The 26,012-nt window shown below is 45.3% G+C and overlaps 1 protein-coding gene across 10 annotated transcripts in view; it reads left to right on the top strand.

Moving 5' to 3' along the window:
* The window catches only part of DTNB (dystrobrevin beta), a 194,156-nt gene that overhangs the window by 2,379 nt on the left and 165,765 nt on the right, over nucleotides 1-26,012 (top strand). For 9 of the 10 annotated variants that reach the window (XM_054179822.1, XM_054179821.1, XM_054179820.1 and 6 more), the window contains exons 3-5: nucleotides 16,010-16,077; nucleotides 22,564-22,644; nucleotides 24,950-25,163. In XM_054179822.1, coding sequence (XP_054035797.1) covers nucleotides 16,011-16,077; nucleotides 22,564-22,644; nucleotides 24,950-25,163 — 362 coding nt within the window. In that variant the 5' untranslated portion in view covers nucleotide 16,010. Of the gene's footprint in view, nucleotides 1-12,810; nucleotides 12,889-16,009; nucleotides 16,078-22,563; nucleotides 22,645-24,949; nucleotides 25,164-26,012 lie in introns of those variants that run through there. The other variant, XM_054179813.1, reaches the window with a different exon arrangement.

Raw genomic sequence — 26,012 nt, 5'->3', positions numbered from 1 at the left:
CCTTATTCAATAGGGAAAGAGTAGACCCTAGTGAGGCTACAACCTCATGGCCTGGGTCCAGTTCTGGGCTCCTCATATCAAGAGTGACAAGGAACTACTGGAGAGAGTCCAGCAGAAGCTACAAAGATGCTGAAGGGGCTGAGGCCTCTCTCTTGATGAGGAGAAGCTGAGAGACCTGGGGCTGTTTAGGCTGGAGAAAAGCAGCCTTAGAGGGGATCCTCTCAGTGGTTAGAAATAGCTAAATGAGGGTAGGCAGGCAGTGGAAGAGGATGGAGCCAACTCTTTTCAGTGGTGCCCAGCGATGGGACAAGGGGCAACAGGCACAAACTGGAACCCAGGAAGTTCCATCTGAACATGAGGAGAAAATTCTTTCCTGTGAGGATGCTGGAACCCTGGACCAGGCTGCTCGGAGAGGTTGTGGGGTTCTCCTTCCATGGAGAAATTCCGAACCCACCTGGATATTGGTAACCCTTGGCAACCTGTTGTGGATGACCCTGTTTTAGCAGTGGAGTTGGACTAGATGATCTCCAGAGATCCTGTCCAACTCATACTGGAGTTAGCCTACTTTGTAAGTGCTCTCACAATTTAAGAGGGCATATCCAGTGGACTTCCATGTTACACTGACCTGAGTTGCCCATAGCAGTAGTAGATAACCCATCAGTGGAACCATTCCAGGTCTCTAAGCAACCTGCTCTAGTTGGAGTCACCTCTGCTCACTGCAGGGGGGTTGGACTAGTGAGCTTTAATGGTCCTTTCCTTCCTACCCAAACCTGCAAACTTGCTGAGGGTGCACTTGATCCCACTGTGTCATTGATGAAGGTATTAAAAAGCACTGGTCCCACTATGGACCCTTAAGGGACACCACTTGTCAGTCATCTCCATTGAGCCACAGCTATGGGTGTGATCCTGCAGCTTGTAGAGCAGGGCGGACAGCACACCATTTGGAAGCAGGTGTGCTGTGAAGTACACACATCACAATCTTTCCTGATCTGGTTATGAATGCAGCTGAAATAGGCTTTGGGGTTTGGTGGGGTTTTTTTTAAGCTTTGCATAATGAGCAAGCCTGCTTGTCACGAGAGGCTCACTGGGGCTGCAGAGTGGACTAGCCAAGCTGGGTGGGCACGGTAGAGTTACACCAGGAGAGAGCTGCTGTGGTGACAGGCAGGATGCTCTGTAAAAAGCACAACAGGGTTCTTGGAGTTTGTTTGTTTATGGTACATCTTTTATGCAGTGTTTATGAAATCGTAGCTTTTAATTATTGTGGGTTAATCTTTTATTTATTGATATTGGAGTAGAATGATTACATAAAGGGAAACACTGAGTCAGTAGGGAGGCACTGGTGGTTTTGACAACTAGTTTGTGTACAGCCAAATCTTGGAAGGAGGTGGTGTCTGTTTCTGGCAACTCAGATAAAACAAATGTTTTCTCCTACCTGGGACTATATCTGTGTTCACTTTCCCATTGCCTGTTCCCCATTCTGCCCTGGGTGACCCTGCTTTAGCACAGGTGTTGGACTAGATCTCTAGAGGTCCCTTCCAAGCCCCACCATGCTGGGGTTCTGTGAAATGGCAGATGTACTTTTCAGGTTAATGTAAATTCCCTGTTCTATACTTTCACAGTCTTTTAATAACTTCCATAACTTCAAAAACATTATCACTTTGTAGACTTGTGAAGTTGAGGATAGTTCTACAATTCAATATATGACACAAAATTGCCATTATGTAAAGAATTAAGCTTGAGTAAGTGTTGTGGTTGTGTTGTTTTTTCCTTCCTTTTCAGTTGTGACAGTAAAAGTCCTTCATGGTTCCAGGAGTTTGTCACTACCTCTGTGATGGGAATTTGCCATCTCTGCAGATTCCCAAAGGAGCAGTTTGTGGCAGCATTTTCCAGTGGCTGAAACTTGTAATCCAAGATGATTACCTCTGAAGTGAGGTGGGAAGGAAAGGTCTTGCATGGATTACTCTGGTGAAGATGGAGAAATCATGAAATCATAGAATGCTTTAGGTTGGAAGGGACCTTTAAATCTCATCTAGTCCAAGCCTCCTGAAGTGAGCAGGGGAATCATCAACTCAGGTTGCTCAGAGTAAGCAACAGAGAACTGGAGATGATGGTATTATCTTTTCCTAGCATGAATGGGCTGGGAGGAGAGTGATGTTTCTGCTTTGTGCTGTCACTGACCAGCCAAAGATCAGGGTCAGTTTGCATTTGTTCTGTGTTCTTGTAGGTGTGATACCCTGCTGATCATGCATTCCTTACTCTGTTTATGTTTGATCACATCATGGTGAGGGCTTGGAAGGGAGTTCTGCAGATCATCTAGTCCAGAGTCACCTACAGCAGGTTGCCCAGGATGGCAGTTTTCCTGTAGGTTTGAAATCTCTCCAGGGAAGGAGACTCCACAAGCACTGTGGGCAGCCTAGTCCAGCAGCCTCAAGAGGTTTTCCCTCATGTTTAGGAGAAAAACCTGGGTTAACAGAGAAAAGAGCAAACATGTAACTCCAAGTTTTCCTACTAAATATTCTGTGGAAGAGGTGAGTTTAGAGGTCTCTCTTGTGTTCTGCTAGGCATTTCTGGGAACCTGCAGATTGAAGTGGCTAGGAGGGGTTTTGTTAAGGTTCAGGGTTTATTTTTGTTTTGGGCATTTGAGCAAATAGTTACATGCATGAGGTGAAATCTTGCTGTGTTCCAACAATTCAGATGGTTTGGAGCTCTACCTGGACTGGAATTCATTTTATCTTGAGCTGATGTGGAGCATTTAAAGCATCTCTTTTGAAAGAGCTTTTGGAGGTTGTGAAAGAAACCCATGCTGGAATACTGTTTCTTGTTCCACCTCTGATTAACTTACCTAGTATCACTTTTTACTGGGTGGGAAGATAAGATTGCTAGTCTCATCCTGGAGCTAAGAGCAGTGCTGTGGTTTTCCATGGCAGTGAGTTGAAGCAGTGAGGATTGGTTGTGGATGTGTTGCAGCATGCACCACGCTGTACAAACGGAACAGATGGCTTTTTACGCCTTGGAAAAAAAATCTCAGTTTAAATAGAAGTGGCAAGGCATGGAGTAGGGAAATGTGTAGTTCTTAGTACTAAATTTTACTTCCTAAACTGCTTGATTGCCTGTTCATTTCCAAGAAAGTTTACTGTAAAATAGGTGTTTAGGAGGAGACTGGATGGGGTGCTTGGTGCCATGGTTTAGTCGATTAGATGGTGTTGGATCATAGGCTGGACTCGATGATCTTGAAGGTCTCTTCCAACCTGGTTTATTCTATTCTATTCTAATCTATTCTATGTGTTTTAGCAAAATCCTCTGTAAGAGTGGCTTTTGATCTACTTTATTTTATATGAGATAAAGATCCATTGCCTTTTGTAGAACTTCACTGCAAGGTGATAATCCAGCCTCTTGGCCTTAGTCTAGTGGGTTTTTCACTTGTGCCCTTCTACACCAAAGTAATTTTTGACTAGTCATGCTCTTACTCAAGAGTTTGAGTCCAGTACTTGTAAAAAAGCTTTTATCTTAAAAAAATTGTGAGAGATCCAGACCTTTAGGTGTTTGGGAAACTGCTACTAGAAGATGCATTTTGTATCTCAAGGGTGCTCTGTTACTCCCCTTGCTGTAGGTACTGAAGTAACACTTTAAAGTGTTTTTAAGACTTTGGTGCACAGTTGCTTATGCTGCAATTACTTACCTCATACAGTTGTTGAGAGACACTGACTGGTTTTCTATAGTAAATTTTAAATAGAATGAATCTATTCTATGGGAACAGTGTTCAAAATCATGAATTAAACTGGGAGAGTTATCAGAAATGGTTAAAATAAGCTTTAAAAGCAGCTGTTATCAGTCTGCTGGCATAAGTAAAGGCCCATCTTTTGTCTTCCTGAGTTTTACTCTGTGTCTGTGTTAGATGTGTCCTCCTGATAAAACTTCTAGATTGTTTCTTTTAATCCTAGGAGGCATAGGGAGATGAAGGAAGTCATATCAATTAGATATATTAATGCTGACTGCCACTAAAAGGGAGATCAGAATATGAACTGAGAGGGAATGAAGGACAGAGAAATGAGTAAGACAGCGTTCGGGCATTTTGGACAGAGAATGAGATGAGGGGATGAAATCAATCCTTGTGGATTTTTTTTTTGGCTCAGATTTGCAGCCAAATAAGAATCCTTAATCTTTTTACTGAAATCTGCCTGAGCAGAATAAATGAAGCAACTTGCTATCATAACTACATTGTGTTTTTATACTTCAACCAAGCATTTATGACAATTCAGAAGCGATTTAAAATTACTTCAGTCAAATGCCCGTTGAAGCCACAGAAGTTTAGAAGCCCAAAGCAAATGATTGAAGTGTGAAAGCAGATGGACAGCAAGAACTACTTCTGCAAGTACAGACATGCCCTGGATTTTGATTCTGTATTTTCATCCCAGTGGAAGGTTCGCTCGGATATTTAAGAGTGAAGGAGCTGACAAGGGATGAAAGCTTTTCTTTAAACCACCCCTGAAGACATGTTCCATCTAATTAGCAAATTAGCACCAAGTTATTCAACTTCCTTCACTGAAAATGAAATAACTACATTTGAGATCAAGATAACCTCATAACTGGTATTCTGAATTTCTTTCTTCATTATAAGTACCTGTTTATGTTCAGAAAGAACAGTACAATTTGACCCTCACACAGCAGCTGCAGTCTTCCTATCACAGAATGTTAAGAGTTGGAAAGGACCTGAATGATAATCTAGTCCAACCCCACTTCCAGAGCAGGGTCACCTTGAGTAGGTCACACAGGAATGCATCCAGGCAGGTTTTGAATGTCTGCAGAGAAGGAGAGTCCACAACCTCTCTGGACAGCCTGTTCCAGTGGTCTGTCACCCTCACAGTGAAAATGTTTTTCTTTATGTTTGTGTGGAAGCTCTTGTGGTCCAGCTTGCACCCACTGCCCCTAGTTTTATCACTGGACATCACTGAGCAGAGCCTGGCTCTATCCTGCTGACACTGCCTTTCACATCTTCATAAACATGAATGAGGCCACCCCTCGGTCTCCTCCAAGCTGAAGATACCCAGCTCCCTCAGCCTTTCCTCATATCCCTGACATCAAATATTATTTCTGCTGGTAAAATGCAACAGTGAGACTCTGAACAAACTCAAATTCAGTAGTTCATAAATCAACTTCTATTTCTGTGCTCTTCTCTTTGGCTAATGAGGCTGTGCTTCAGTGCAAACTGCTGTCTTTAAAGGATTATCAAATCATGAATATCAGAATTGCCTTTGGAGTATTATCTTAAGGGTGGAAACATAAAACAAACAAAAATTGAATTTCAAGCAATAAAACCAAACCATCTCTCACCAAGGAGCTGATTTAGTGACTTAGAGTAATCAGAAAGCAGTGAGGAAGCACCTGGAATTGCAGATAAAAAACTCAAATGACAAGAGTTTCAGTGTATGGCCTCTGATGCAGGAAGTCAATGTAGACTCATACAGTTTTTAAGGTTGGATGAGACATTTAGTATCAGCATGCCTAACCAGTAACCCAGCACTGCCACATCACCACTAAACCATGTCCCACAGTGCCACATCTGCATGGCTTTTAAACCCCGCCAGGCATGGGGACTCCACCACTGCCCTGGACAGCCTGTTCCAGGGCTTGACCACTCTTTTGAGGAAGAAATTATTCCTCATGTTTAACCTGTACCTCTCCTGGTGCAACTTGATGCCATTTCCTCTGGTCCTATTGCTTGTTCCTTGGGACAAGAGATCAACCTGGTTCCAACTTCCTTTCAGGGAGTTGTAGAGAGGGAGGTCTCCCACGAGCCTCCTTTTCTCCAGGCTAAACAACCCCAGTTCCCTCAGCCATTCCTCGCTTGTGCTTTGGACCATTCAACCAGCTTCATGTATAGTGGCAGCTAGGGAAGCACAGAAGTGTCTTCTCTCAGATGATGGCTGTAGTTAGTGCAGAAACGAGGCAGCTGCATTGGCTGAGATTGGTTCCACAGCCTGTCTCCCTCCCTTCCATTTGAGGAGGAAAAGCTGCTGCTTTAGGCCGTTACCTACAGCTGATGAGCTCCAAGAAGAGCGAAACCTGTTAAGATAGGTCCTGTAGTATTGGCCTAACAGTGTGCAGAGTGGCTTGCTCATGTTGGCTTTGTGCTGGAGCTGCAAGAGTGCTGATGAACCCCAGAAATGAGTGGTCTGGAGTCATCAGTGGCTGAACCTGTTGGAGCAAGGCAAGGGGAAAACAGTCATTAGATTTTGCTTTTGATTTCTCTCATTGGTTTTGATCTAGCCAGGTGCACATATCTCATGCATGCATCTGTGGGGAGCGTGGGAGAGAGCTTTTGAAGGTAAAGAATAGGGAGAACTGTTAAACCAGCAAGGAATATAAACAGGAAAAGGAAAAAGAAAACAAGACAAAGAAGAGAAATGTTTCAGCTCATGGTGCTACTGAAGATATCTTAGATGGTGACTGACTGTAATTCTTCACTCTTACTGGTATGGAGTTTATAAGTTAGTTTATATGTTAAAACTGTCATAGATGTTAGTGGTGAAACAGTGTTAGTGTGGCTGTTGAAGAGGGAGAAGCTGAGTGGATAAAGCACAACTTTTTGAAGGTAAACAACTTTTTGAAGGTTTGCATCAAACCTACTCAGCTGTAGTTTTGTGAAGTACTGCATTTGATGTGCTTTAAGGTGAGCATTGCATTGCAACAAATGTAAACAAATCACAGAACAGGAGGATGTTTTACACTGGAAAAGACCTTTAAGATCATAAGAGTCCAACCATTAGCCTAGCACTACCAAGTCTGTTGTTAAACCCTCACCACATCTACACAGCTGTTAAATCTCCAGGGTTGGGGACTCCACCACTGCCCTGGGCAGCCAGCTGCAGGCCTTGACAACCCTTTTGGGAAAGAAATTGTTCCTCATGCCTAGCCTAAAGCTCCCCTGGCACAACTTGAGGCTGTTTCCTCTTGTTCTGTCACTTGTTACCTGGGTAAAGAAACAAACATGGCTCCAGCTTCCTGAGCCTCCTTTTCTGCAGACTGAGTAACCCTCAGTACCTCAGCTGTTCCTCACAAGACTTGTGCTCTAGACCCTTCACCAGATTTCTTGTCCCTCTCTGGACATGCCATAGCACCTCAATGCCCTTCTTGTTGTGAGGGGCCCCAAACTGAAACCAGAATTTGAGATGTGGCCTCAGCAGTGCCCAGTGCAGGGGGATGATCCATGCACTGGTCTTGCTGGCCACACTATTGCTGATCCAAGCCAGGATTCCACTAACCTTCTTGGCCACCTGGGCACACAATGGCTTATCTTCAGTTGCTGTTGACCAGCCCCCCCAGATCCTTTTCTGCTGTACAGCCTTCCAGCCACTAATAACTGTTATCATTTAATGGTTTTGTTCTGGTATTATTTAACTATAATTAAACTGTGTTTCTTTAGTGACTGCCATTACTGCAGTGCAGATAATTCCCTGCTGATTGTCAGCACTATGAATGTCAATAAGTCTTAGCTCTCTCATGGAACTTGAGGCTTATCCTTCCCATTACAGTAAAAAACAAGCCTTTAAAAAAATGTATTTCTACATAAGGTTATAGACACACACTTAAAAGTACAAATAAACTACCATTACAGTGTCTTGTTAATTTTCAACAGGCACAGCCTCTCATCTGAATACTTAGAGGAGGCAACTGAGAACAGAAATAACAGAGCTACTTGAAATGGGAGAAGTTGTGGCTTACATTCCATGTCAACAAACTTCAATCAGCAAACACGGTTAGCCCAGTGTCAGGTGCTGACTGCAGCAGCAACTTCAGTCCTCTAACTTTCATTTCTGGTTTCAGCTGGAGCATACTCAGCTGTAGAAAGCCATTAGTGCTAGTACCTGTCCTGACTTCACACAGAGTAGAAACTCTTTGCCAGTACTGGGATTGTCTTTCTGATTTCAGATTTTCCTTCTTAAAGTTGCTGCCTCTTGACATAAAGCAGAAGCATTTCTGTGGACTCAGCACCTTTAGAATAGAGTAGAATAGAATAGACCAGGTTGGAAGAGACCTTCAAGATCATCATGTCCAACCTATCATCCAACACCACCTAGTCAACTAAACCATGCAACCAAGCACCCTATCAAGTCTCCCCCTGAACACCTCCAGTGATGGTGACTCCACCACCTCCCTGGGCAGCCCGTTCCAATGGGCAATCACTCTCTGTGTAGAACTTCCTCCTAACCTCCAGCCTAAACCTCCCCTGGTGCAGCCTGAGACTGTGTCCTTTTGTTCTGGTGCTGGTTGCCTGGGAGAAGAGACCAACCTCTGCCTGTCTACCACCTCCCTTCAGGTAGTTGTAGAGAGCAATAAGGTCACCCCTGAGTCTCCTCTTTCTTACTTTACGTTCAAGCCCTGTTCAATGATTGCGTGTAATAAAGTCTGTATTTCAGCCTTGAGCAGAGCACTCGTGTGCTCTCTTGAATGTTTTCTGCACTTCCACCTCAGCTGGTGAGTGTAATTTTTAGTCCATTCTGTCAGAGCAAGAGCTGATGTGAAGACCAAAGTCTGTGGAAGTAACTTTTGCTTCCAGCTTTCTATGCTTTCAGAGTCCTTGACACTTGGGGAGACTCCTGTTGTCAATCCAGGCTGGGAGATGAGGGAATGGAGAGCAGCCTTGTGGAGAAGGGCTTGGGGGTGCTGGTGGGTGAAAAGCTGGACAGGAGCCTGCAATGTGCACTCACAGCACAGAAGTCAACTGCATCCTCCACTGCATCCAAACAGCATGGCCAGCAGGTGCAGGGAGGGGTTCTGCCAATTTGCTCAACTTTAGTGAGATGTCACTTCCATCACTGTGTCCAGCTGTGGAGTCTTCAGCACAGGAGAGGCATGGACCTGTTGGAATGAGGAGGAGACCACAATAATGGTCAGGGGGCTGCAGCACCACTCCTATGAAGACAGGCTGAGAGAGTTGGATTTGTTCAGCCTAGGGAAGAGAGGGCTCCCAAGAGACCTTATTGTGGCCTTTTAGTACTTAAAGGGGCCAAGAAGAAAGCTGGGGACAGAGTTCATTTGGGCCTGTTGTGACAGGACAAGTGGTGATGGTTTTAAACTAAAAGAGGGGAGATTCAAACTGAGGCTGGTGAGACACTGGCCTTGGTTGCTCAGAGGTGGTAAATGCCTTATCCCTGTAACCATTCCAGGACAGGTTGGACAGGGCTCTGAGCAGCCTGCTCTAGCTGAAGATGCCCTGCTGACTGTAGGGGAATTTGACTGTATGACCTTTAAAGGCCCCTTCCCACTTAAGGCATTCTTTGATTCTATGACATCCAGGCAGAAGAGATTGCCCCTGCCATACAAATTCAACTGCAGTAAGTTTTAAGAGCCTTTAAGGAAACACAGCAGTAGGTTGAACCTACCCTTAGTCCTTTTCCTTAAGTGGAGCAAGAGTTGTCATCATTGCATTTGTCCTCTCTGCATTGCTAAAGGTTTCAGAGAGCTTTCTGAGAAAGAAATACCCATGGAAATAATCCAGGATAGATCACTTAGACTTCCTGTCATGTCTACTCTCATGGGTGGCAGCAGAGTAAGCTGTTTGATGCTGCTACTTTTGCAAGAATAGCAAAAACAGGATGTTCATCATGAAGCACCTGTCTGCAATGCACAGCTTTATCAGATTGTAGGTTTTCCCCTCTAAAGGCACTGGTGGTGATACAGATTGTATATGTATTTTTTTTTCTCTTCAGGGGTATTTCTTTACACCCTGGAATTTTCAGCCTTTGGTTGAAGTGAGCGTTATTAAAGCTGGTGTTACTAAAACCTGGTGTTATTCTTCAGTCATTTATGTGTGCACCAACTGTATAAGCATTGAAAGTCTGCAGGTTTCACTTAGCCCTTGAAGCAACCTGTGAATCTGTGGTTTTCCTTTCAGTTCAGTTGTGAGTGTAATACTTAATTTGACCCTGACTTCTCTGTCTTTTTGGCAGCAAGGGAGAAAACCGATTTGGGTTGTATCACACAACAGAGATTTCTAATTTGTGAAACACTGGAACAGGGAAAGGGGAAGCAAAATCAAATCACATTAAGTTATTGCTAAGAATGCCTCAGTATAGGGTAAGAAAAATGGATCTCTGCCCTGTGAACAAGGTTATACAGAGAAATGGAGCTGAAGATCACAGATCAATTAATTTCTTGTAGTGTTGCCATTCCCAGATTAGCTGAGTTGCTGTCATAAACAACAGCAAGTGTTGGCTGACCAGAGGGTGACCAGGAACCTAATGAATAGAATAGAATTAACCAGGTTGGAAAAGACCTTTGAAGTTCAACAAGGGAAAGTGTAGAGTCATTCAGTGAGACCTGGACCGTCCAGAGAGATCAGGCAGAACCTCCCAGGTTCCAGTTTGTGCCTGCTGCCTCTTTTGCTGTCACTGGGTACCACTAAAAAGAGTCTGGACCCATCCTCCTGACACCCCCTCTTTAGCTATTGATAAGCATTGACAGGATCCCCTTTCAGCCTTTTCCAGGCTAAAATGCTCCACGTTACTCAGCCTTTCCTCCTCAGAGAGATGTTCCGGTGCCCTCAGGACTTTTGTAGCCTCCACAGGACTCTCTCCAGTAGTTCCCCGTCTCTCCTGAACTGGGGAGCCTAGATCTGGACTCAGCACTGCAGATGTGGCCTCACTAGGGCAGAGTAGAGTGGGAAGAGAAACTCTCATGACCTCCTGGCCACACTCTTCTGAACACACCCCAGGAGACCATTTGCCTTCTTGTTCACAAGAGCATGTTGCTGGCTCATGGTACTCCTATAAGGACTTTAAAAATCTAGTGTGATACTGGAGAAGTCCCATTCACATTGTCCTCTCTTGATACATAAATACATTTGAATATTTATCCTCCAGATATGTCCAGTGTAAGGTGAGCATACTTCTTGAGAAGTTTTGGCTCCCTTGTTGTTTTAATCCAGGCATGTTTCTCAGCTCTTTTCTCATGCATTCTTATATTCATAGAAGGTTTAGGTTGGAAGGAACCTTGAGGATCATTTGGTTCTAACTCCTCCACTATTCTAATTTAGAATAGAATTAACCAGGTTAGAAGAGACCTTTGAGATCGAGTCCAACCTATCACCCAACACCATCTAATCAACTAAACCATGGCACCAAGCACCCCAGCCAGTCTCTTCCTAAACACCTCCAGTAATGGCCACTCCACAGCCTCCCTGGGCAGCACATTCCAGGGGCCAATCACTCTCTCTATGAAGAATTTCTTCCTAACATCCAGCTCAAACCTTCCCTGGTGCAGATTGAGACTGTGTCCTCTTGTTCTGGTGCTGGTTGCCTGGGAGAGGAGACCAACCCTCACGTGGCTATAACCTCCCTTCAGGCAGTTGTAGACAGATGCACCATCTCTGGAGCAGGTCATGTTAGATGGGGCTCTGTGGAACATACTCTAGTTGAAGAGGGGGTTCACTGCAGGGGGGTTCATCTAGATGACATTTAAAGGTCACTTCCCATGCATAAAGGCCCCATGCACTCTATGACTCTGACCTCAGACAACGTTCCTTAGGATGTGATTTTCCTGAGATCACATCTGAAAAATCCATACAAGGTAATTCCTGAGCTATGGATTGATCAGGCTTTGTGGATGTGTCCCTGCAGCACTTCATAATTGTGGACAGACCAGCTTACTAATGCAGATCTCATTTCAAGGACATGGCTTAACAGATACTTCGCTCATTTGCTTTGCAGAGAGCATGAAGGGTACCACTAACTCCTTTAGAATTCTGAAGGTGTGTATCCTGGTCTATCAAACCTGTTCAGCTGGCAATTATGCATGGTCCTGTTGTGGTCCATGCAGCTTGAATGACCTCTTCAAATCCTCACATTCTGATGCCTGCAAGGCAAGGAAGGGTCTGTAGGGACAGAGATTGACAATCACAGAATCATTTAGGCTGGAAAAGATCCTTAAGATCATAGAGTCTAACTAAGTCTGCAGCTAAACCATGTCCCTCACTGCCACATCTACATGGCTTTTAAACTTCTTCAGGGATGGGTACTCCACTACGGTCCTGGGCAGCCTGTTCCAGGCCTCGGCACCCCTTTTTGGCTAAGAAATTGTTCTAATGTCCAACCTCCCCTGATTCAGCTTGAGGCTGTTTCCTCTTTTCCTATCATTTGCTGCCTGGGAGAAGAGACTGACCCTCACCTTGCTCCAGTCTTTCAGGGAGTTGTAGAAAAGTAGAAGGTGTCTCCTGAGCCTCTTTTTCTCCAGGCTAAACAACCCCAGTTCCCTTATCTGCTTCTCACAAGACTTGTACCCTGGATGCTGACCAGCTTCATTGTCCTTTCTTTGGACACACTCCAGCAGCTTGATGTCCTTCTTGGAGTCAGTGACCCAAAACTGATCCAAATAGTTGAGGTTTGGCCTCACCAGTGCCTAGTACAGGGGGACCATTGTGGTCCTGCTGGCCACACTATTGCTGATCCAAGACAGGATGCTGCTGGCCTTCTTGGCCACCTGGACACATCTTGGCTCATCTTCAGCTGGCTGTTGACCAGGACCCCCAGGTCCTTTTCTTCTGGGCAGTTTCCTGCTACTCTTTCCAAGCACTGAGCATTCATGGGGTTGTTGTGACCCAAGTGCAGGACCTGGGGGTCTCATAATATCATGACTTCCAAGGTACATGTTCCCCAAAAGCAGCAAAATCAATTGCAGCCCTTAATTCAGTATTACTCTCATCCTTTGCTTCATCTCTACCTCCAGTCCTCTCCTCAGCCCTGTCTGTGCTCCTTGTGCAGCCTCTTGATGGGTGCTGAACAGGACCGTCTGCTGTTGCCATCTGCTGCTTCTTGCTGGCTGGTAGCACGTCTCCGTGCCTTCTCTGGAAGCATGGTGGAAGATCTTTCCTGTGGGTTTAACTGGAATCTGGTAGGTAATTACTGGGACAAATGGTGGTTATGGTATCTCTGCTATCACTATCTTGCTGCTCTGCTGGGAGACAAATCCCCAGGGACTGGTTCCTGCTTTGCAGAAAAAAGAGATAGGCTTGGAGGCAGGGGGCTAGGAAGGTGGAATGAGGGACATGGGCACCTGCAGCCAGAGGACAACATTTAATGTTATTGTGATTATTAGTTTTTGGGGGTGTTGCAGAAGGATCAAGTGCTGTTGTCCCTTATGTCTTGATGAAATAGTCTCTACTAAAAGCAATTTAAAAGGTAAAATCTACCCCTTGGAGTCCATCTGTTGTGGAATTGAGAGAGGCACTAGCTCTTGAAATAAAGCTAATTGCTGCTACAGTAACTGGCAGTCTTCAAGATGACATGCATGTTTTATGTGGTGAGGAAATGAAGAGAACAGGAGTTAGTTCCAAAAGCTTTTAAGCATGAGGCAGTGTATGAGGATAGCTGAAACTTGTGGGGGAGCAAAATGAATCACCTGGGCAAAGTTTCTCTGTGCCCAGCTCCTTCAACACCTGCTTCAGGCTGCAGTGTTGTACAGCTCGAGATAATGTGTTGTGAAGAAGCATGATTGAGGAGATAAGACACTGGGTTTGCATGTAGTTATTGATCTTCATGGAAGGAATTTATTTGAGGAAGCTGAAAAGAAAAATAATTTTACATATCTACAAAAATATCATTGAATTTTTTCGCCTTTAAATAAACCCAAATCAGTTTGAGGTCTTTTCCAACCTTATTGATTCTATGATTCTATGATGAAATAGAGAGCAGCCCTACAGAAAAGGACTTGGGGTGACTGGTGGATGAGGAGCTGATCATGAGCCAACAATCTGCATTGCAGCCCAGAAGGCAAATCATATCTTGGGCTGCATTAAAAGCAGTGTGGTCAGCAGGTCAAGAGAGGTGATTCAGCCAGTCTGCTCTGCTCTGTTGAGACCTCACCTGGAGTATTGTGTCCAGCTCTGGGTCTCCCAGCACCAGAGGGACATGGAGCTGCTGGACTGGATCCAGAGGAGGGCCACAAAGATGATTAGAGGGCTCTCCTATGCAGAGGAGCACCTCTCCTTTAAGGACAGGCTGAAAGAATTTGGGCTGTTCAGCCTGGAGAAGAGAAGGCTCTGAGGAGACCTCACAGCTACATTTCAGTATCTGAATGGGACCTACATGAAGGCTGGGGAAGGACTGTTTAGAAGGGCTTGTAGTGATAGGATGAGGGGCAATGGTTTGAAACTGGAGCAGAGTAAATTTGGGTTGGACATCAGGAGGAAGTTCTTTACAATAAGAATAGAATAGAATAGAGTAGAGTAGAACAAAGTAGAGCAGAGCAGAATAGAATAGAATAGAATAGAATAGAATAGAATAGAATAGAATAGAATAGAATAGAATAGAATAGACCAGACCAGACCAGGTTGGAAGAGACCTTCAAGATCATCACGTCCAACCTATCATCCAACACCACCTAATCAACTAAACCATGGCACCAAGCACCCCATCAAGTCTCCTCCTGAACACCTCCAATGATGGTGACTCCATCACCTCCTCGGGCAGCCCATTCCAAAGGGCAATCAGTGGTGAAACACTGCAACAGCCTGCACAGGGATGTGGTTGAGGCCCTGTCCCTGGAGACATTCAAGATCAGACTTGATGTGGCCCTGCACAGCCTGATCCAGTTGGAGATGTCCCTGCTGACTGCAGAGGGGCTGGACAGTATGGCCTTTGAGGGTCCCTTCCAACCCAATGCAATCTGTGAAAACACAGAAGCATATTGGTTCTGAGTCTGTGGTTTTCTAAAGCAGGAAAAATTAGGGAAATCAAAAGTATTTGCAGATTTTCCCACCATAGGCTCATTTTCTTCTTATGAATAGTTAAGGAGAAAGGTTTTGGTGTCTTTCAAGAAAAACATGTGTTGTGAGATCTTTACCAGAGAATAATTAAGAGGCAATGGACAACTGCTGAGGGAAACTGTTAATCAGGGAGTGTATATTAAGTGCCAAGACACAACTTTCTCTTCCTTGGTTGACATTTAATCCTAATGAAATCTGTCCTACCATGTTGCAGGAGGGTGAGCTGGCTAAATCCCACAGAGTTAAGTTCTGATGTAACTGTAGGATAATTGTCTGCTTTTTTGACCTTTTTTGTTGTCTTTTTTTAGACATTTAAACAAATAACCCAACCACAAACATTTAATTGGTGAATCTGGTAACAAAAGGACAATACAATGGGGTTAATTTTAAGGGAACAATTACACTGATACTGAAGTAAGTTGTTTTTTATTCTGCAGGAGTTGACTGAAATTCAGCATGTAGCTTTTAGGTCTAAAAGTAGCTCTTTGAGCTGTCAGAGGAACTAAATTGTCCCTGTGCCTCCTTAACCATGGGCTGTAAGCTTTATTATGTTTTCCCCCTGTGCAGGGCACTGGTGAGGCTGCACTTCAAATACTAGGTTCAGTTTTGGGCTCCTCACTCCAAGCAGGACATTGAGGTGCTGGATCATGGCCAGAGAAGGGTGATGAAGGGTCTGGAGCACAAGTGTTGTGAGGAGCAGCTGAGGGAACTGGGGTTGTCAAGCTGGAAGAGAACAAGGCTGATGGGAGATTTTCTCGCTCTCTACAGTTCCCTGAAATGAGTGAGGTGGGGGTCAGTCTCTTCTCCCTGCTATCAGGTGATAGAATGCGAGAAAAGGGCCTGAAATGTTGTGCCAAAAAGGTTTAGTTTGGACACTAGGAATTTTTTCTTTACTGCAAGAGTGGTCAGGCATTGGAACAGGCTGTCTGGAGAGGTGGTGGAGTCACTGTACCTGGTGTGGACAGGGCACTTTGGGACATGGTTTAATGGCCATGGTGGTCTCAGGTTGACAGTTGGACTTGGTGATCTTAGAGGCCTTTTTCAACTGAAACAATGCTATGATTCTGTGAAAGTGTGGCTCTGCTGTGAAGCTGGATTGTTACAAAGAGAGGCCTGCCTTTCTACTGCTTTTTTTTTCATTTATTAAACACAAACTTTTATTTGAGGGATAAAATCATGTTGTTCACAGTAAGTTGCTCTTATAACAGAAATTCTAGCACCAACAGTGTTTGCCTTTTTTATCTTCAGAATGATTGAAGAGAGTGGGAAGAGGAGGAGGACAATGGCAGAGAAGAGACAGCTGTTCATGGAAATGAGTAAGTAAGACATCGCATGACGTAATGTCACTTAGTCTTTAGTCAGAGCTTCACTCTTGATAGTTTTCCCAGATCATTTACATCTTGTTTCCACAAGACCATTGCCTCATCTAGTGAAAAAAAATAGAATGGAATGGAATGGAATGGAATGGAATGGAATGGAATGGAATAAACCAGGTTGGAAGAGACCTTCAAGATCATCGTGTCCAACCTATCATCCAACACCACCTAATCAACTAACCCATGGCACCAAGCACCCTATCAAGTCTTCTCCTCAACACCTCCAATGATGGTGACTCCACCACCTCCCTGGGCAGCCCATTCCAATGGGCAGTCACTCTCTCTGTGTAGAACCTCCTCCTAACATCCAGCCTAAACCTCCCCCGGTGCAGCTTGAGGTGTCCTGGGTTCTGGTCAGGAGGAGAATACAAGAGGTGGGTGCCTAAAAGGCCCCTTCATTTCTAAGATTTGTGAAGCTCATATTTTAAGGAAAATTTGTGCCCTGTATATGGCAATCCCTAGAGTGTGTGGGCAACTATTAAAATAAATAATGACAAAAGAGAGATCACCTTTTAACTTCAAAAAAACCCAGCAAACCACAAAGCTGCACTGTAAGTCTGGTGTGACCCAGAAGAGAAACAGTTTGAGGGGTTTGGGAGGTTGGTTTTTGTACTTAAAAGGGCCCTATAAGAAAGACAGGGACAGACTTTTTAGCAGGGCCTGTTGTGACAGGACAAGGAGTGATGGTTTTAAACTCAAAGAGGGAGATCTAGGTTAGATAGAAGGAGGAATGTTTCATGTTGAGGGTGGTGAGACACTGGCCCAACTTGCCCAGAGACATAGATACCCCATTCCTAGAACTATTCCAGGTCAGGTTGGATGGGACTCCAAGCTACTTGCTATAGCTGCAGATGCTCCTTCTGACTGCAGGAGGGTTAGACTAGATAACCTTTAAAAGTTCCTTCCCACCCAAGGCATTCTGTGCTTCTTTGACACTCTAGATTAGGCAAGGATATCCTATAATTCTAGTTATGGGCTGATGAAGGTCTGGCTTAAAACAATAGTGTATTTGTGTTGTTTTCTTGAGGGAATTCCAGAGTGACATTCTTAGTGTGGTGATGAGCATCTTACCATTTCAGGAACAGTTTAATTCCTGGCTAATCTATATCTGCTTCCTCCTATGTGAGACTGATCTTGGAGAGTGTTTCTCCCCACTTTCCCAGCTTGAATTTATAGTCATGTCCTTTCTTGGCTTGTCCTACATATGGCACAAGCTAACTCCTGTGGTCTCCCTGCCCTGCACCTCATGTTGTGCTCTTCTCAGCCTCTGTTCAGTTTTATGTAAGCAAAGGTGGCTGAACTCTGTGATATCCTGGATGAAATCTCATTGGAGCCTTTTAAAATGATGATAGGACTTCTCCACTAGAAATGTTTTGACTAAGTGCATCAGAATATGACATTTGCCTCATCACTTTCAAGTGGTGTAGTCATCCTGTGATCCTGTGATCAGTTAGTACAGAAATGGCCTTGCTAGTTTTGGGTTTGGGCCAAATTGTTAAAAATACTCAGAATTCTTCTGATTCTCTCTATACAAGGTGTCCTTTTATTATTTTTTTGCAGCTGTGGTTCTTGCTGTTTGTCAGTGACAGTGCTGGTGTGTAGACCTTCTGAGCTGCCTTTCTCTTTAAAGCACTTTGGCATGTTGGTATGAGAAGTTTAAGGTCCCCAAGCTTCACCTGTGCTGTGGTGGACTGTTTCACTACAAAGTGAACACAGAAATGTTTTCCCTTCTAGGTGAGCTTCATACTCAGAGTATCACAGAATCACAGAATCACTGAGGTTGGAAGAGACCTCAAAGATCATCAAGTCCAACCTGTCACCACAGACCTCATGACTAAACCATGGCACCAAGTGCCACGTCCAATCCCCTCTTGAACACCTCCAGGGATGGAGGCTCATGATAAACTCAACATGAGCTGGCAATGTGTACTTTTAGCCCAGAAGGCCAACCATATCCTGGGGTGCATCAAAAGAAGTGTGACCAGCAGGGTGAGGCAGGTGATTCTCCCCCTCTAATCTGCTCTGGTGAGACCCAGTATCACTAAGGTTGGAAAAGACCTCGAGGATCATCGAGTCCAACCTGTCACCACAGACCTCATGACTAAACCATGGCACCAAGTGCCACGTCCAATCCCCTCTTGAACACCTCCAGGGATGGTGACTCCACCACCTCCCTGGGCAGCACATTCCAATGGCTAACAACTCTCTCTGGGAAGAACTTTCTCCTCACCTCCAGCCTAAACTTCCCCTGGCGCAGCTTGAGACTGTGTCCTCTTGTTCTGGTACTGGTTGCTTGGGAGAAGAGACCAACCCCTTCCTGCCTACAACCACCCTTCAGGTAGTTGTAGAGAGCAGTAAGGTCTCCCCTGAGCCTCCTCTTCTCCAGGCTAAACAATCCCAGCTCCCTCAGCCTCTCCTCACAGGGCTGTGCTCAAGGCCTCTCCCCAGCCTCATTGCCCTTCTCTGGACACGTTCAAGTGTCTCAATGTCCTTCTTAAACTGAGGGGCCCAGAACTGGACACAGTACTCAAGGTGTGGCTTAACCAGTGCTGAGTACAGGGGCAGAATGACTTCCCTGCTCCTGCTGGCCACACTATTCTTGTTGCATGCCAGGATGCCATTGGCCCTCTTGGCCACCTGGGCACACTGCTGGCTCATGTTTAGGCGGGTGTCAATCAGAACCCCCAGGTCCCTTTCTGTTTGGCAGCTCTCCAGCCACTCTGACCCCAGCCTGTAGCTCTGCATGGGGTTGTTGTGACCAAAGTGCAGCACCTGGCACTTGGATTTGTTGAATGTCATCTTGTTGGACTCTGCCCATCTGTCCAGCCTGTCAAGGACCCTCTGCAGAGCCCTTCCACCCAGATCAACACCTGCTCCCAACTTGGTGTCATCTGCAAACTTGCTGATGACTGACTCAACCCCCTCATCCAGATCATCAGTGAAGATATTGAAGAGGATGGGGCCCAGCACTGATCCCTGGGGGACGCCACTGGTGCCTGGCTGCCAGCTGGATGTGGCACCATTCACCACCGCTCTCTGGGCTCGGCCCTCCAGCCAGTTCCTAACCCAGCACAGAGTGCTGCTGTCCAAGCCATGAGCTGACAGCTTAGCCAGCAGTTTGTAAAATCAACACTGTCAGTAACCATTTGCTCTTGGTCAACGTACAAAGTGCTCAGGTGAGACAAGAGCAGACTTTGACATTCACCCACACTGGACATGCCACCTAAGGATGTGTGTGTTGGGTTTGTCATGTTCTGCACCAGTGATGGAGAGAAATAATTCTTGGACATTACTTTCAAGACAAGTACACCAAGTTGAGTGGAGGAGCTTGCACATCTGAGGGACAGGATGCCTTCCAGAGAGACCTAGGCAGGTTCAAGAAGTGGGTCCATGAGAACCTCCTGAGGTTCAACAAGGTCAAGTTCAAGGTCCTGCACCTGAGTCAGGGCAGCCCCTGGTACCAGTCCAGGCTGGAGAATGAAGTGATGAAGAGCAGCCCTCTGAAGAAGGACTTGGGGCTGCTCTTGGGTGAAAATCTGGATGTGAGTTGGCAATGTGTGTTCACAGCCCAGAAGCCAGCTGTATCCTGGGCTGTATCCAAAGCAGTGTGGCCAGCAGGTCAAGTGAGGTGATTCCACCTCTCTGCTCTACTTTATTCAGACCCCACCTGCAGCGCTGTGTCCAGCTCCGGGGTCCTCAGCACAGGAGAGACATAGGTTGGAGAGCGTCCAGAGGGGGATGCAACAATGATGCAAGGGCTGGAACCTCTCTGCTCTGAGGACAGGTTGAGAGAGTTGGGGTTGTTCAGCCTGGAGAAGAGAAGGCTCCAGGGAGACCTTCTTGCAGCCTTTCAGTAATGAAAGATGCCAAGAAATAATATGGGGACAGACTTTATAGCAAGGCCTGTTGTGACAGGACAAGGAGTGATGGTTTTAAACTCAAAGAGGGAGATCTAGGTTAGATAGAAGGAGGAATGTTTCACGTTGAGGGTGGTGAGACACTGGCCCAACTTGCCCAGAGACATAGATTCCCCATTCCTAGAACTATTCCAGGTCAGGTTGGATGGGACTCTGAGCTACCTGGTAGAGGGGGGATTTTGACTAGACAGAAGGAAGAAAATTTTTACTGTCAGTGGTGAGACACTGATACAGCAACTGGAGACCTTCAGGAGCATGTGGCTTTGGTTTGTTGTTTTTGCTTTGAAGTACCTTAGAAGTCTGGATTCTCTTAAGTCACAGTTACCCATATTTCTCAGTTCTCTACTCATCTAGGCTGTGGCTTTTGAGAGGGGTGTGAAAGGCTGCAGCAGATCCTACATTTATGCACTCTCCTGAGTGTACAAGTGGTTGGCTGCTTCCAAATCAAAATGGTCACTACTGGAATTTAAGCCAGTGTCATTTATCATCACCACATCATTTACCATCTCATTTGAGTGGTGTAGGAGGTACCCAGGCCTGTTAACCCTGGTAGAGGGTTAGCACAGTATCCTGCAATGGGTCAAGTTTGTAACCTTCAGAGCAAATGCTGGAGCTCGGAGGTGTGGTACTGACCAGTGACAGAAATCTTCCATGATGTGGCAGTGTTGGAAGGTGTAATCTTACCTGATTTGGATCTATCTGGGAGACCAAAAGCATGCTCCTGATGGAGCTGCAATGAAGGTGGTGGTAGGAGATAGATCCAAAACTGAGCCCAGTATTTGAGGTGCGGCTTCATCCATGCCCAGTACAGGGGAAGACAAACCCTGACCTTATCCTGCTGGCCATACTATTGCTGATCCAAGCTAGGATGTTGTTGGCCTTCTTGACCACCAGAGTAGCTCGTGTCAGTCTCAAACTTAGGTCAATTTGTAATGTACTGCTGAAAATCACTTTGACGTGAGCCCTTTTCTTTGTCTCTTATTTTTTGCTTACATCTTCCAGCATCAGCACAATCCTGTTCCTTGCTCACTCACCACTTAGTTCTTGCTTCTTTTGAAGATAATCATAGAATCTTTTAGGCTGGAAAAGACCTTTGAGATCATTTGAGTCCAACTGTTAATCCAGCACTGCCAGGTCATCACTAAACCATGCTCCTCAGCACCACATCTATATGGGATCGAGACAGTCACTGCCCTGGGCAGCCTGTTTCAGGCCTTGACAACCCTGTTGGGGAAGAACTTGTTCCATATGTCAACTTAAACATCCTCTGGCACAATTTGAGGCTGTTTCCTCTTGTCGTGTTGCTTGTTACCTGTGAGAAGAGACTGACCCTCACCTCATTCCAACCTCCTTGCAGGGAGCTGTAGAGAGTGAGAAGGTCTCCCCATAGCCCCGTTTTCTCCAGACTCAATAACCCCAGTTCCTGCAGCTGCTCCTCACAAGACTTGTGTTCTAAACCCTTCACTATCTTCACTGTCCTTCTCTGGACACTCTCCAGCACCTCAATGTCCTTCTTGGAATGAGGGACTCAAAACTGAGCCCAGTATTTGAGGTGCGGCTTCATCCATGCCCAGTACAGGGGAAGGCAAACCCTGACCTTATCCTGCTGGCCATGCTATTGCTGATCCAAGCCAGGATGCTGTTGGTCTTCTTGGCCACCAGAGTAGCTCGTGTCAGTCTCAAACTTAGGTCAATTTGTAATGTACTGCTGAAAATCACTTTGACATGAGATAATGAAATTCTTCATCATGTTTCTATGATAAAGGTCACAGGATGTTAGGGGTTGGAAGGGACCTCTGAAGATTATTGAGTCCAACCCCCCTGCCAGAATAGGACCACAGAATCTAGCACAGGTCACACAGGATCACATCCAGATGGGTCTTGAAAGTCTCCAGAGGAGACTCTACACCCTCTCTGGGCAGCCTGTTCCAGTGCTCTGTGACCCTCACAGTGAAGAAAGTTCCTCCTCATGTTGAGGTAGAACCTCCTGTGCTGTATTTGTATCCTTTACCCCTTGTCCTATCACAGGGTGCAACTGAACAGAGCCTGTCCCCTCCTTCTTGACACCCAGCCCTCAGGTATTTATAGACATTTATTAAATCCCCTCTCAGTCTTTTCCAGACTAAAAAGCCCCAGCTCTCTCAGCCTCTCCTCACAGGGCAGTGCTCCAGTCCCTTAATCATCCTCATAGGCCTCTGTTGGACTCTGTTGAGTAGATCCCTGTCCCTCTCGAACCGGAGAGCCCAAAATTGGACACAAGGACAGAATATTCCAGGTGTGGTCTCACCAGGGCAGAGTAGAGGGGTGGAGAACCTCCCCTGAGCTGCTGGACACACTCCTCTTAACGCATCCCAGGCTATCATTGGCCCTCTTGGCCACAAGGGCACATTGCTGACATAAGTGACATGGATAAGGTGATGTCTGTGAGGAAACACTGATACCATTTTTGAAGTCATGCTCTCAGAGTGTTGCAGAGGAAAGCAAAACAGCACCTCTTCTTTATTCATAGGAGCACAGAATTTTGATGTCATCAGACTTTCAACGTATCGAACAGCCTGCAAGCTGCGCTTTGTACAGAAAAGATGTAACCGTAAGTTACAACTGCTCTTTGTCTTCCAAAATTCCTCCTGCATGACTGTTTCACATGTCCTACCCCTGTGAATTGGAAGTATAGCCAGAGTATAGCCAGAATGAGCAACATTTTGTCAGACAGTGGTAGTTGCTGCTTAAACCAGAGATTAAAGAGAATAATTAAAGCGAGGCAGCAGTCTTTGTCCAGTGCTCTTTAGTATCTTCAGTTTTGTGCCTTAATGTTTTGAAACTTTAAAATATCTGGGCCAGCTTGCTGTTTTTCAGTTGCCTTGAGTGTTGGATGTGAGCAATCTCGAGCTATTTGAGCTCCTGTTCCTTCATGGTGCTCCACTAACCACCCCATAGCAAGGCCCAGCTGTTGAGTCTGGTGGTGCAGATGCAGTCCCCACCATAAAAGTGGATGGAGCTGATCACGGTGGTGTAGAAGAAATGTAACAGCATAAAGAATTCTGTATGTTTATGCCATGCTAGTTAGTGTAAGTTTTCTCATTCTCCTCTGTGGTCATTAAAACAAGGATCAATCCAAGGGTGAATAGATAATCCTACTCTGCATTCTGCTACCAGCATTGAACTGGATGTGACAAAAAGTGGAACAGACTGGTGAATGCAGGAAGATTCCAGTGCAGTGGAATTGGTGTGTGTCTGGTGTGGAAGAGGGTAGTTCACCAGCTGAGGAAACCTCTAGGGGACATGTACTACTTCAGCACAGCTGTCCCTGGGCCATTTGTGTCTCAGGGCTGTTCTGACAGCCCTCAGTGCCTTGTATTTGGTGAATGGCTTCCAAAGTTTTTGTCCCTGTGGAAAAGTGTAAGTCCTGGTCTGTAATTCCTGTTTTTGAATCAAAACCTCTCTGAATCTATAGAGAGGTATTAAGAAATGCTGAGGATACTACATTGCACACTTTGGGCCAAACTGACTGATACCTGTATGTATAGATGATTGTGCATTCATTATCTTTGTCCAGAGACAGGGTGATGCAGGGGCTTATGTTGGGTGTGAAGAGGCAGCCTGGCTTTTATCGTTGTGTGGTTTTCAGGTGAGAAACCATAAGATGAGTTTTATGCAAGAAGGGCCACAGAATAGATCTGAGGGCTGGGGACAGGCTGAGAGAGTCGGGCTTGTTCAGCCTGGAGAGGAGAAGGCTCTGGGAAGGCCTGATGTTGGCCTTTCAGTACTTAAAGGGACCTATCAGGCTCCTTTTGGCAGGGCCTTCTGTGACAGGACAAGGGGGGATGGTTTTAAGGTAAATAAGGGGAGATTCAGACTAGAGAGAAGAAAGAAATTCTTTACACTGAGGACTGTGAGACACTGGCCCAGCTTGTCCAGAGAGGTGGTAGATGCCTCATCTCTGGAACCATTCCAGGTGTGATTAGATGGGGCTCTGATCGACCTGCTATAGTTGAAGATATCCTGGCTGACTGCAGGGTTAGTTGGTCTAGATGAGCTTTAAAGGTCCTTTCCCACCCAAAACACTCTCTGATTATATGAAATGTTAAAGATCACACCCTTACTTCAGAGCCTTGTTTTGTAAGTTAAGATAATGAAAGGTGTGAAGTTAGCAAGTGAGTCTGTCCTTCGTAACTGTTGGATCACATTCAGTTTGGAGTGGTGGATTTCCTTTGATCCTTAGATGTCTTCTCCCACTCTCATACCTACTTTCCAAGCTTTGGAATGTTTAAAAGTGCTGTTTAATGTGGTTCTGCAGATACTCAGTGTGGGTTTGAAAACCTTTTTCTCTACACTGTTAACATTTAGATATGCACTAAGATACGGCAGGATAATTTAGAGGAACACTTGGGAGTTGTGGACCTGTGTTTACAAGGTGTTGTGCTCTTGCCTTGGCAGCTGGATCAACTGGAAATAGTTGTAGTTTAACTGGAACATCAAGTTTCTCCCTCAGTGCTCGAGTACTAGTCAACATGAGGATGTTCAAAGTTATTGTAACCAGATTGTAGTGGATGTAGAATATGGCTGATGTCTCTTTCAGATGGAGATACCTAACAGAATGCCCTGCATGATGATGGAAGATCACTTTTCTCCTTTAGGAGGTTGTTCTCTCAGAGCACCCAGAGGTCAAAGGGTGGAATAAAAGGCACTCAAGATGTCTGGGCACTGCTCTGTTGCTTTAAACTAGCTGACACGAGCTATGAGTATAACTATCAAGAGACTGTCTCTCCCTAGGAGTACCAATAAGTAACTGTTCATTCCAGAGTGAAAGCTAACATAGTAACCAGCAACAGTACCATAAAATAAGCTTGCATGCATTACAGAATAGAAGTTAATTTTTTTTCCTTTATTTTTAGTTCATCTTGTTGATATCTGGAATATGATTGAAGCCTTCCGAGATAATGGCCTTAACACTTTGGATCATAACACAGAGATCAGCGTGTCTCGACTAGAAACAATCATTTCATCCATCTACTACCAGCTAAACAAACGCCTTCCTTCTACTCACCAAATCAGTGTAGAGCAATCCATCAGCCTCCTCCTCAACTTCATGATAGCAGCATATGACAGGCTAGTAACTCCTCTTAAACTAATTTTCTGTTTTAGTTAGCTGGATGCAGCCAACAAACTGCATGAGTCTGGCAAGCTGTCCGCATGCTGTTTCTGGAGCTCCTGAAGTGGTGTGGCGCAGACACGCAGCTGCCTTGAGCATGGTGGTGGGGCCCGCAGAGCTTTACACTGCCGCAGCAGCAGCGCCTTGTCTTGAAGCCTGCTCTCTTCAGAAAGATGAGTTAGTGCCCTCTGTAAGTGGCAGGCTGTTGGATGCTGTGTGCCTGACCTGAAGATGATGAAGTGAAATGGTGCTCTGCTCTACAGGCTGTGATAGAACCTTGTAATGTTAACCTTTTGGTGGTATGGCAGTGTTGTGAAAAAGTGAAAGTGTTTTACTAACTCTTGATCCACAAGACCATTTGATAATGCTACTTCTATCCCATTCTAACATGCTGTGACCCCATAAAGGCTAATTCTCATTTCTAGACTGGAAGAAGCTTGATTACTCGTTCAGGAGAGTGTCCAGGCATTTCCTTTTGCTCACTGTTAGGAGTTTCTATTGCAGCCTCTTTCTTCAAGGTTTGGTTTGCTGATCTTCTTATGTAGTTGTGTCTCTGTGGGTTCTCTGAGTAGCAACTGCAAGTCTTTCACTGTGGTTTAGCACTTCTTAGTTTTCTCATCTCTTTTTCAAGTGACCTATTACTTCAGCCCTATCTTCCTTCTGCTTTTGCCCTCTCAGAGCAGTGGAGAGCTGCTTGTGGCCTGAATACTGTCACAGGCTGAATTTTACCCATGGCAATCTGCAAGAATAAATATACCAAATAGTTGCTCTATTTGTAATGTCCAGACTTGGCTCCTTTCTTAATC

This window comes from Dryobates pubescens, chromosome 3, assembly GCF_014839835.1.
Source record: "Dryobates pubescens isolate bDryPub1 chromosome 3, bDryPub1.pri, whole genome shotgun sequence".
NCBI classification, from domain to species: domain Eukaryota; kingdom Metazoa; phylum Chordata; class Aves; order Piciformes; family Picidae; genus Dryobates; species Dryobates pubescens.
This window is presented reverse-complemented; position numbering and strand designations above follow the sequence as displayed.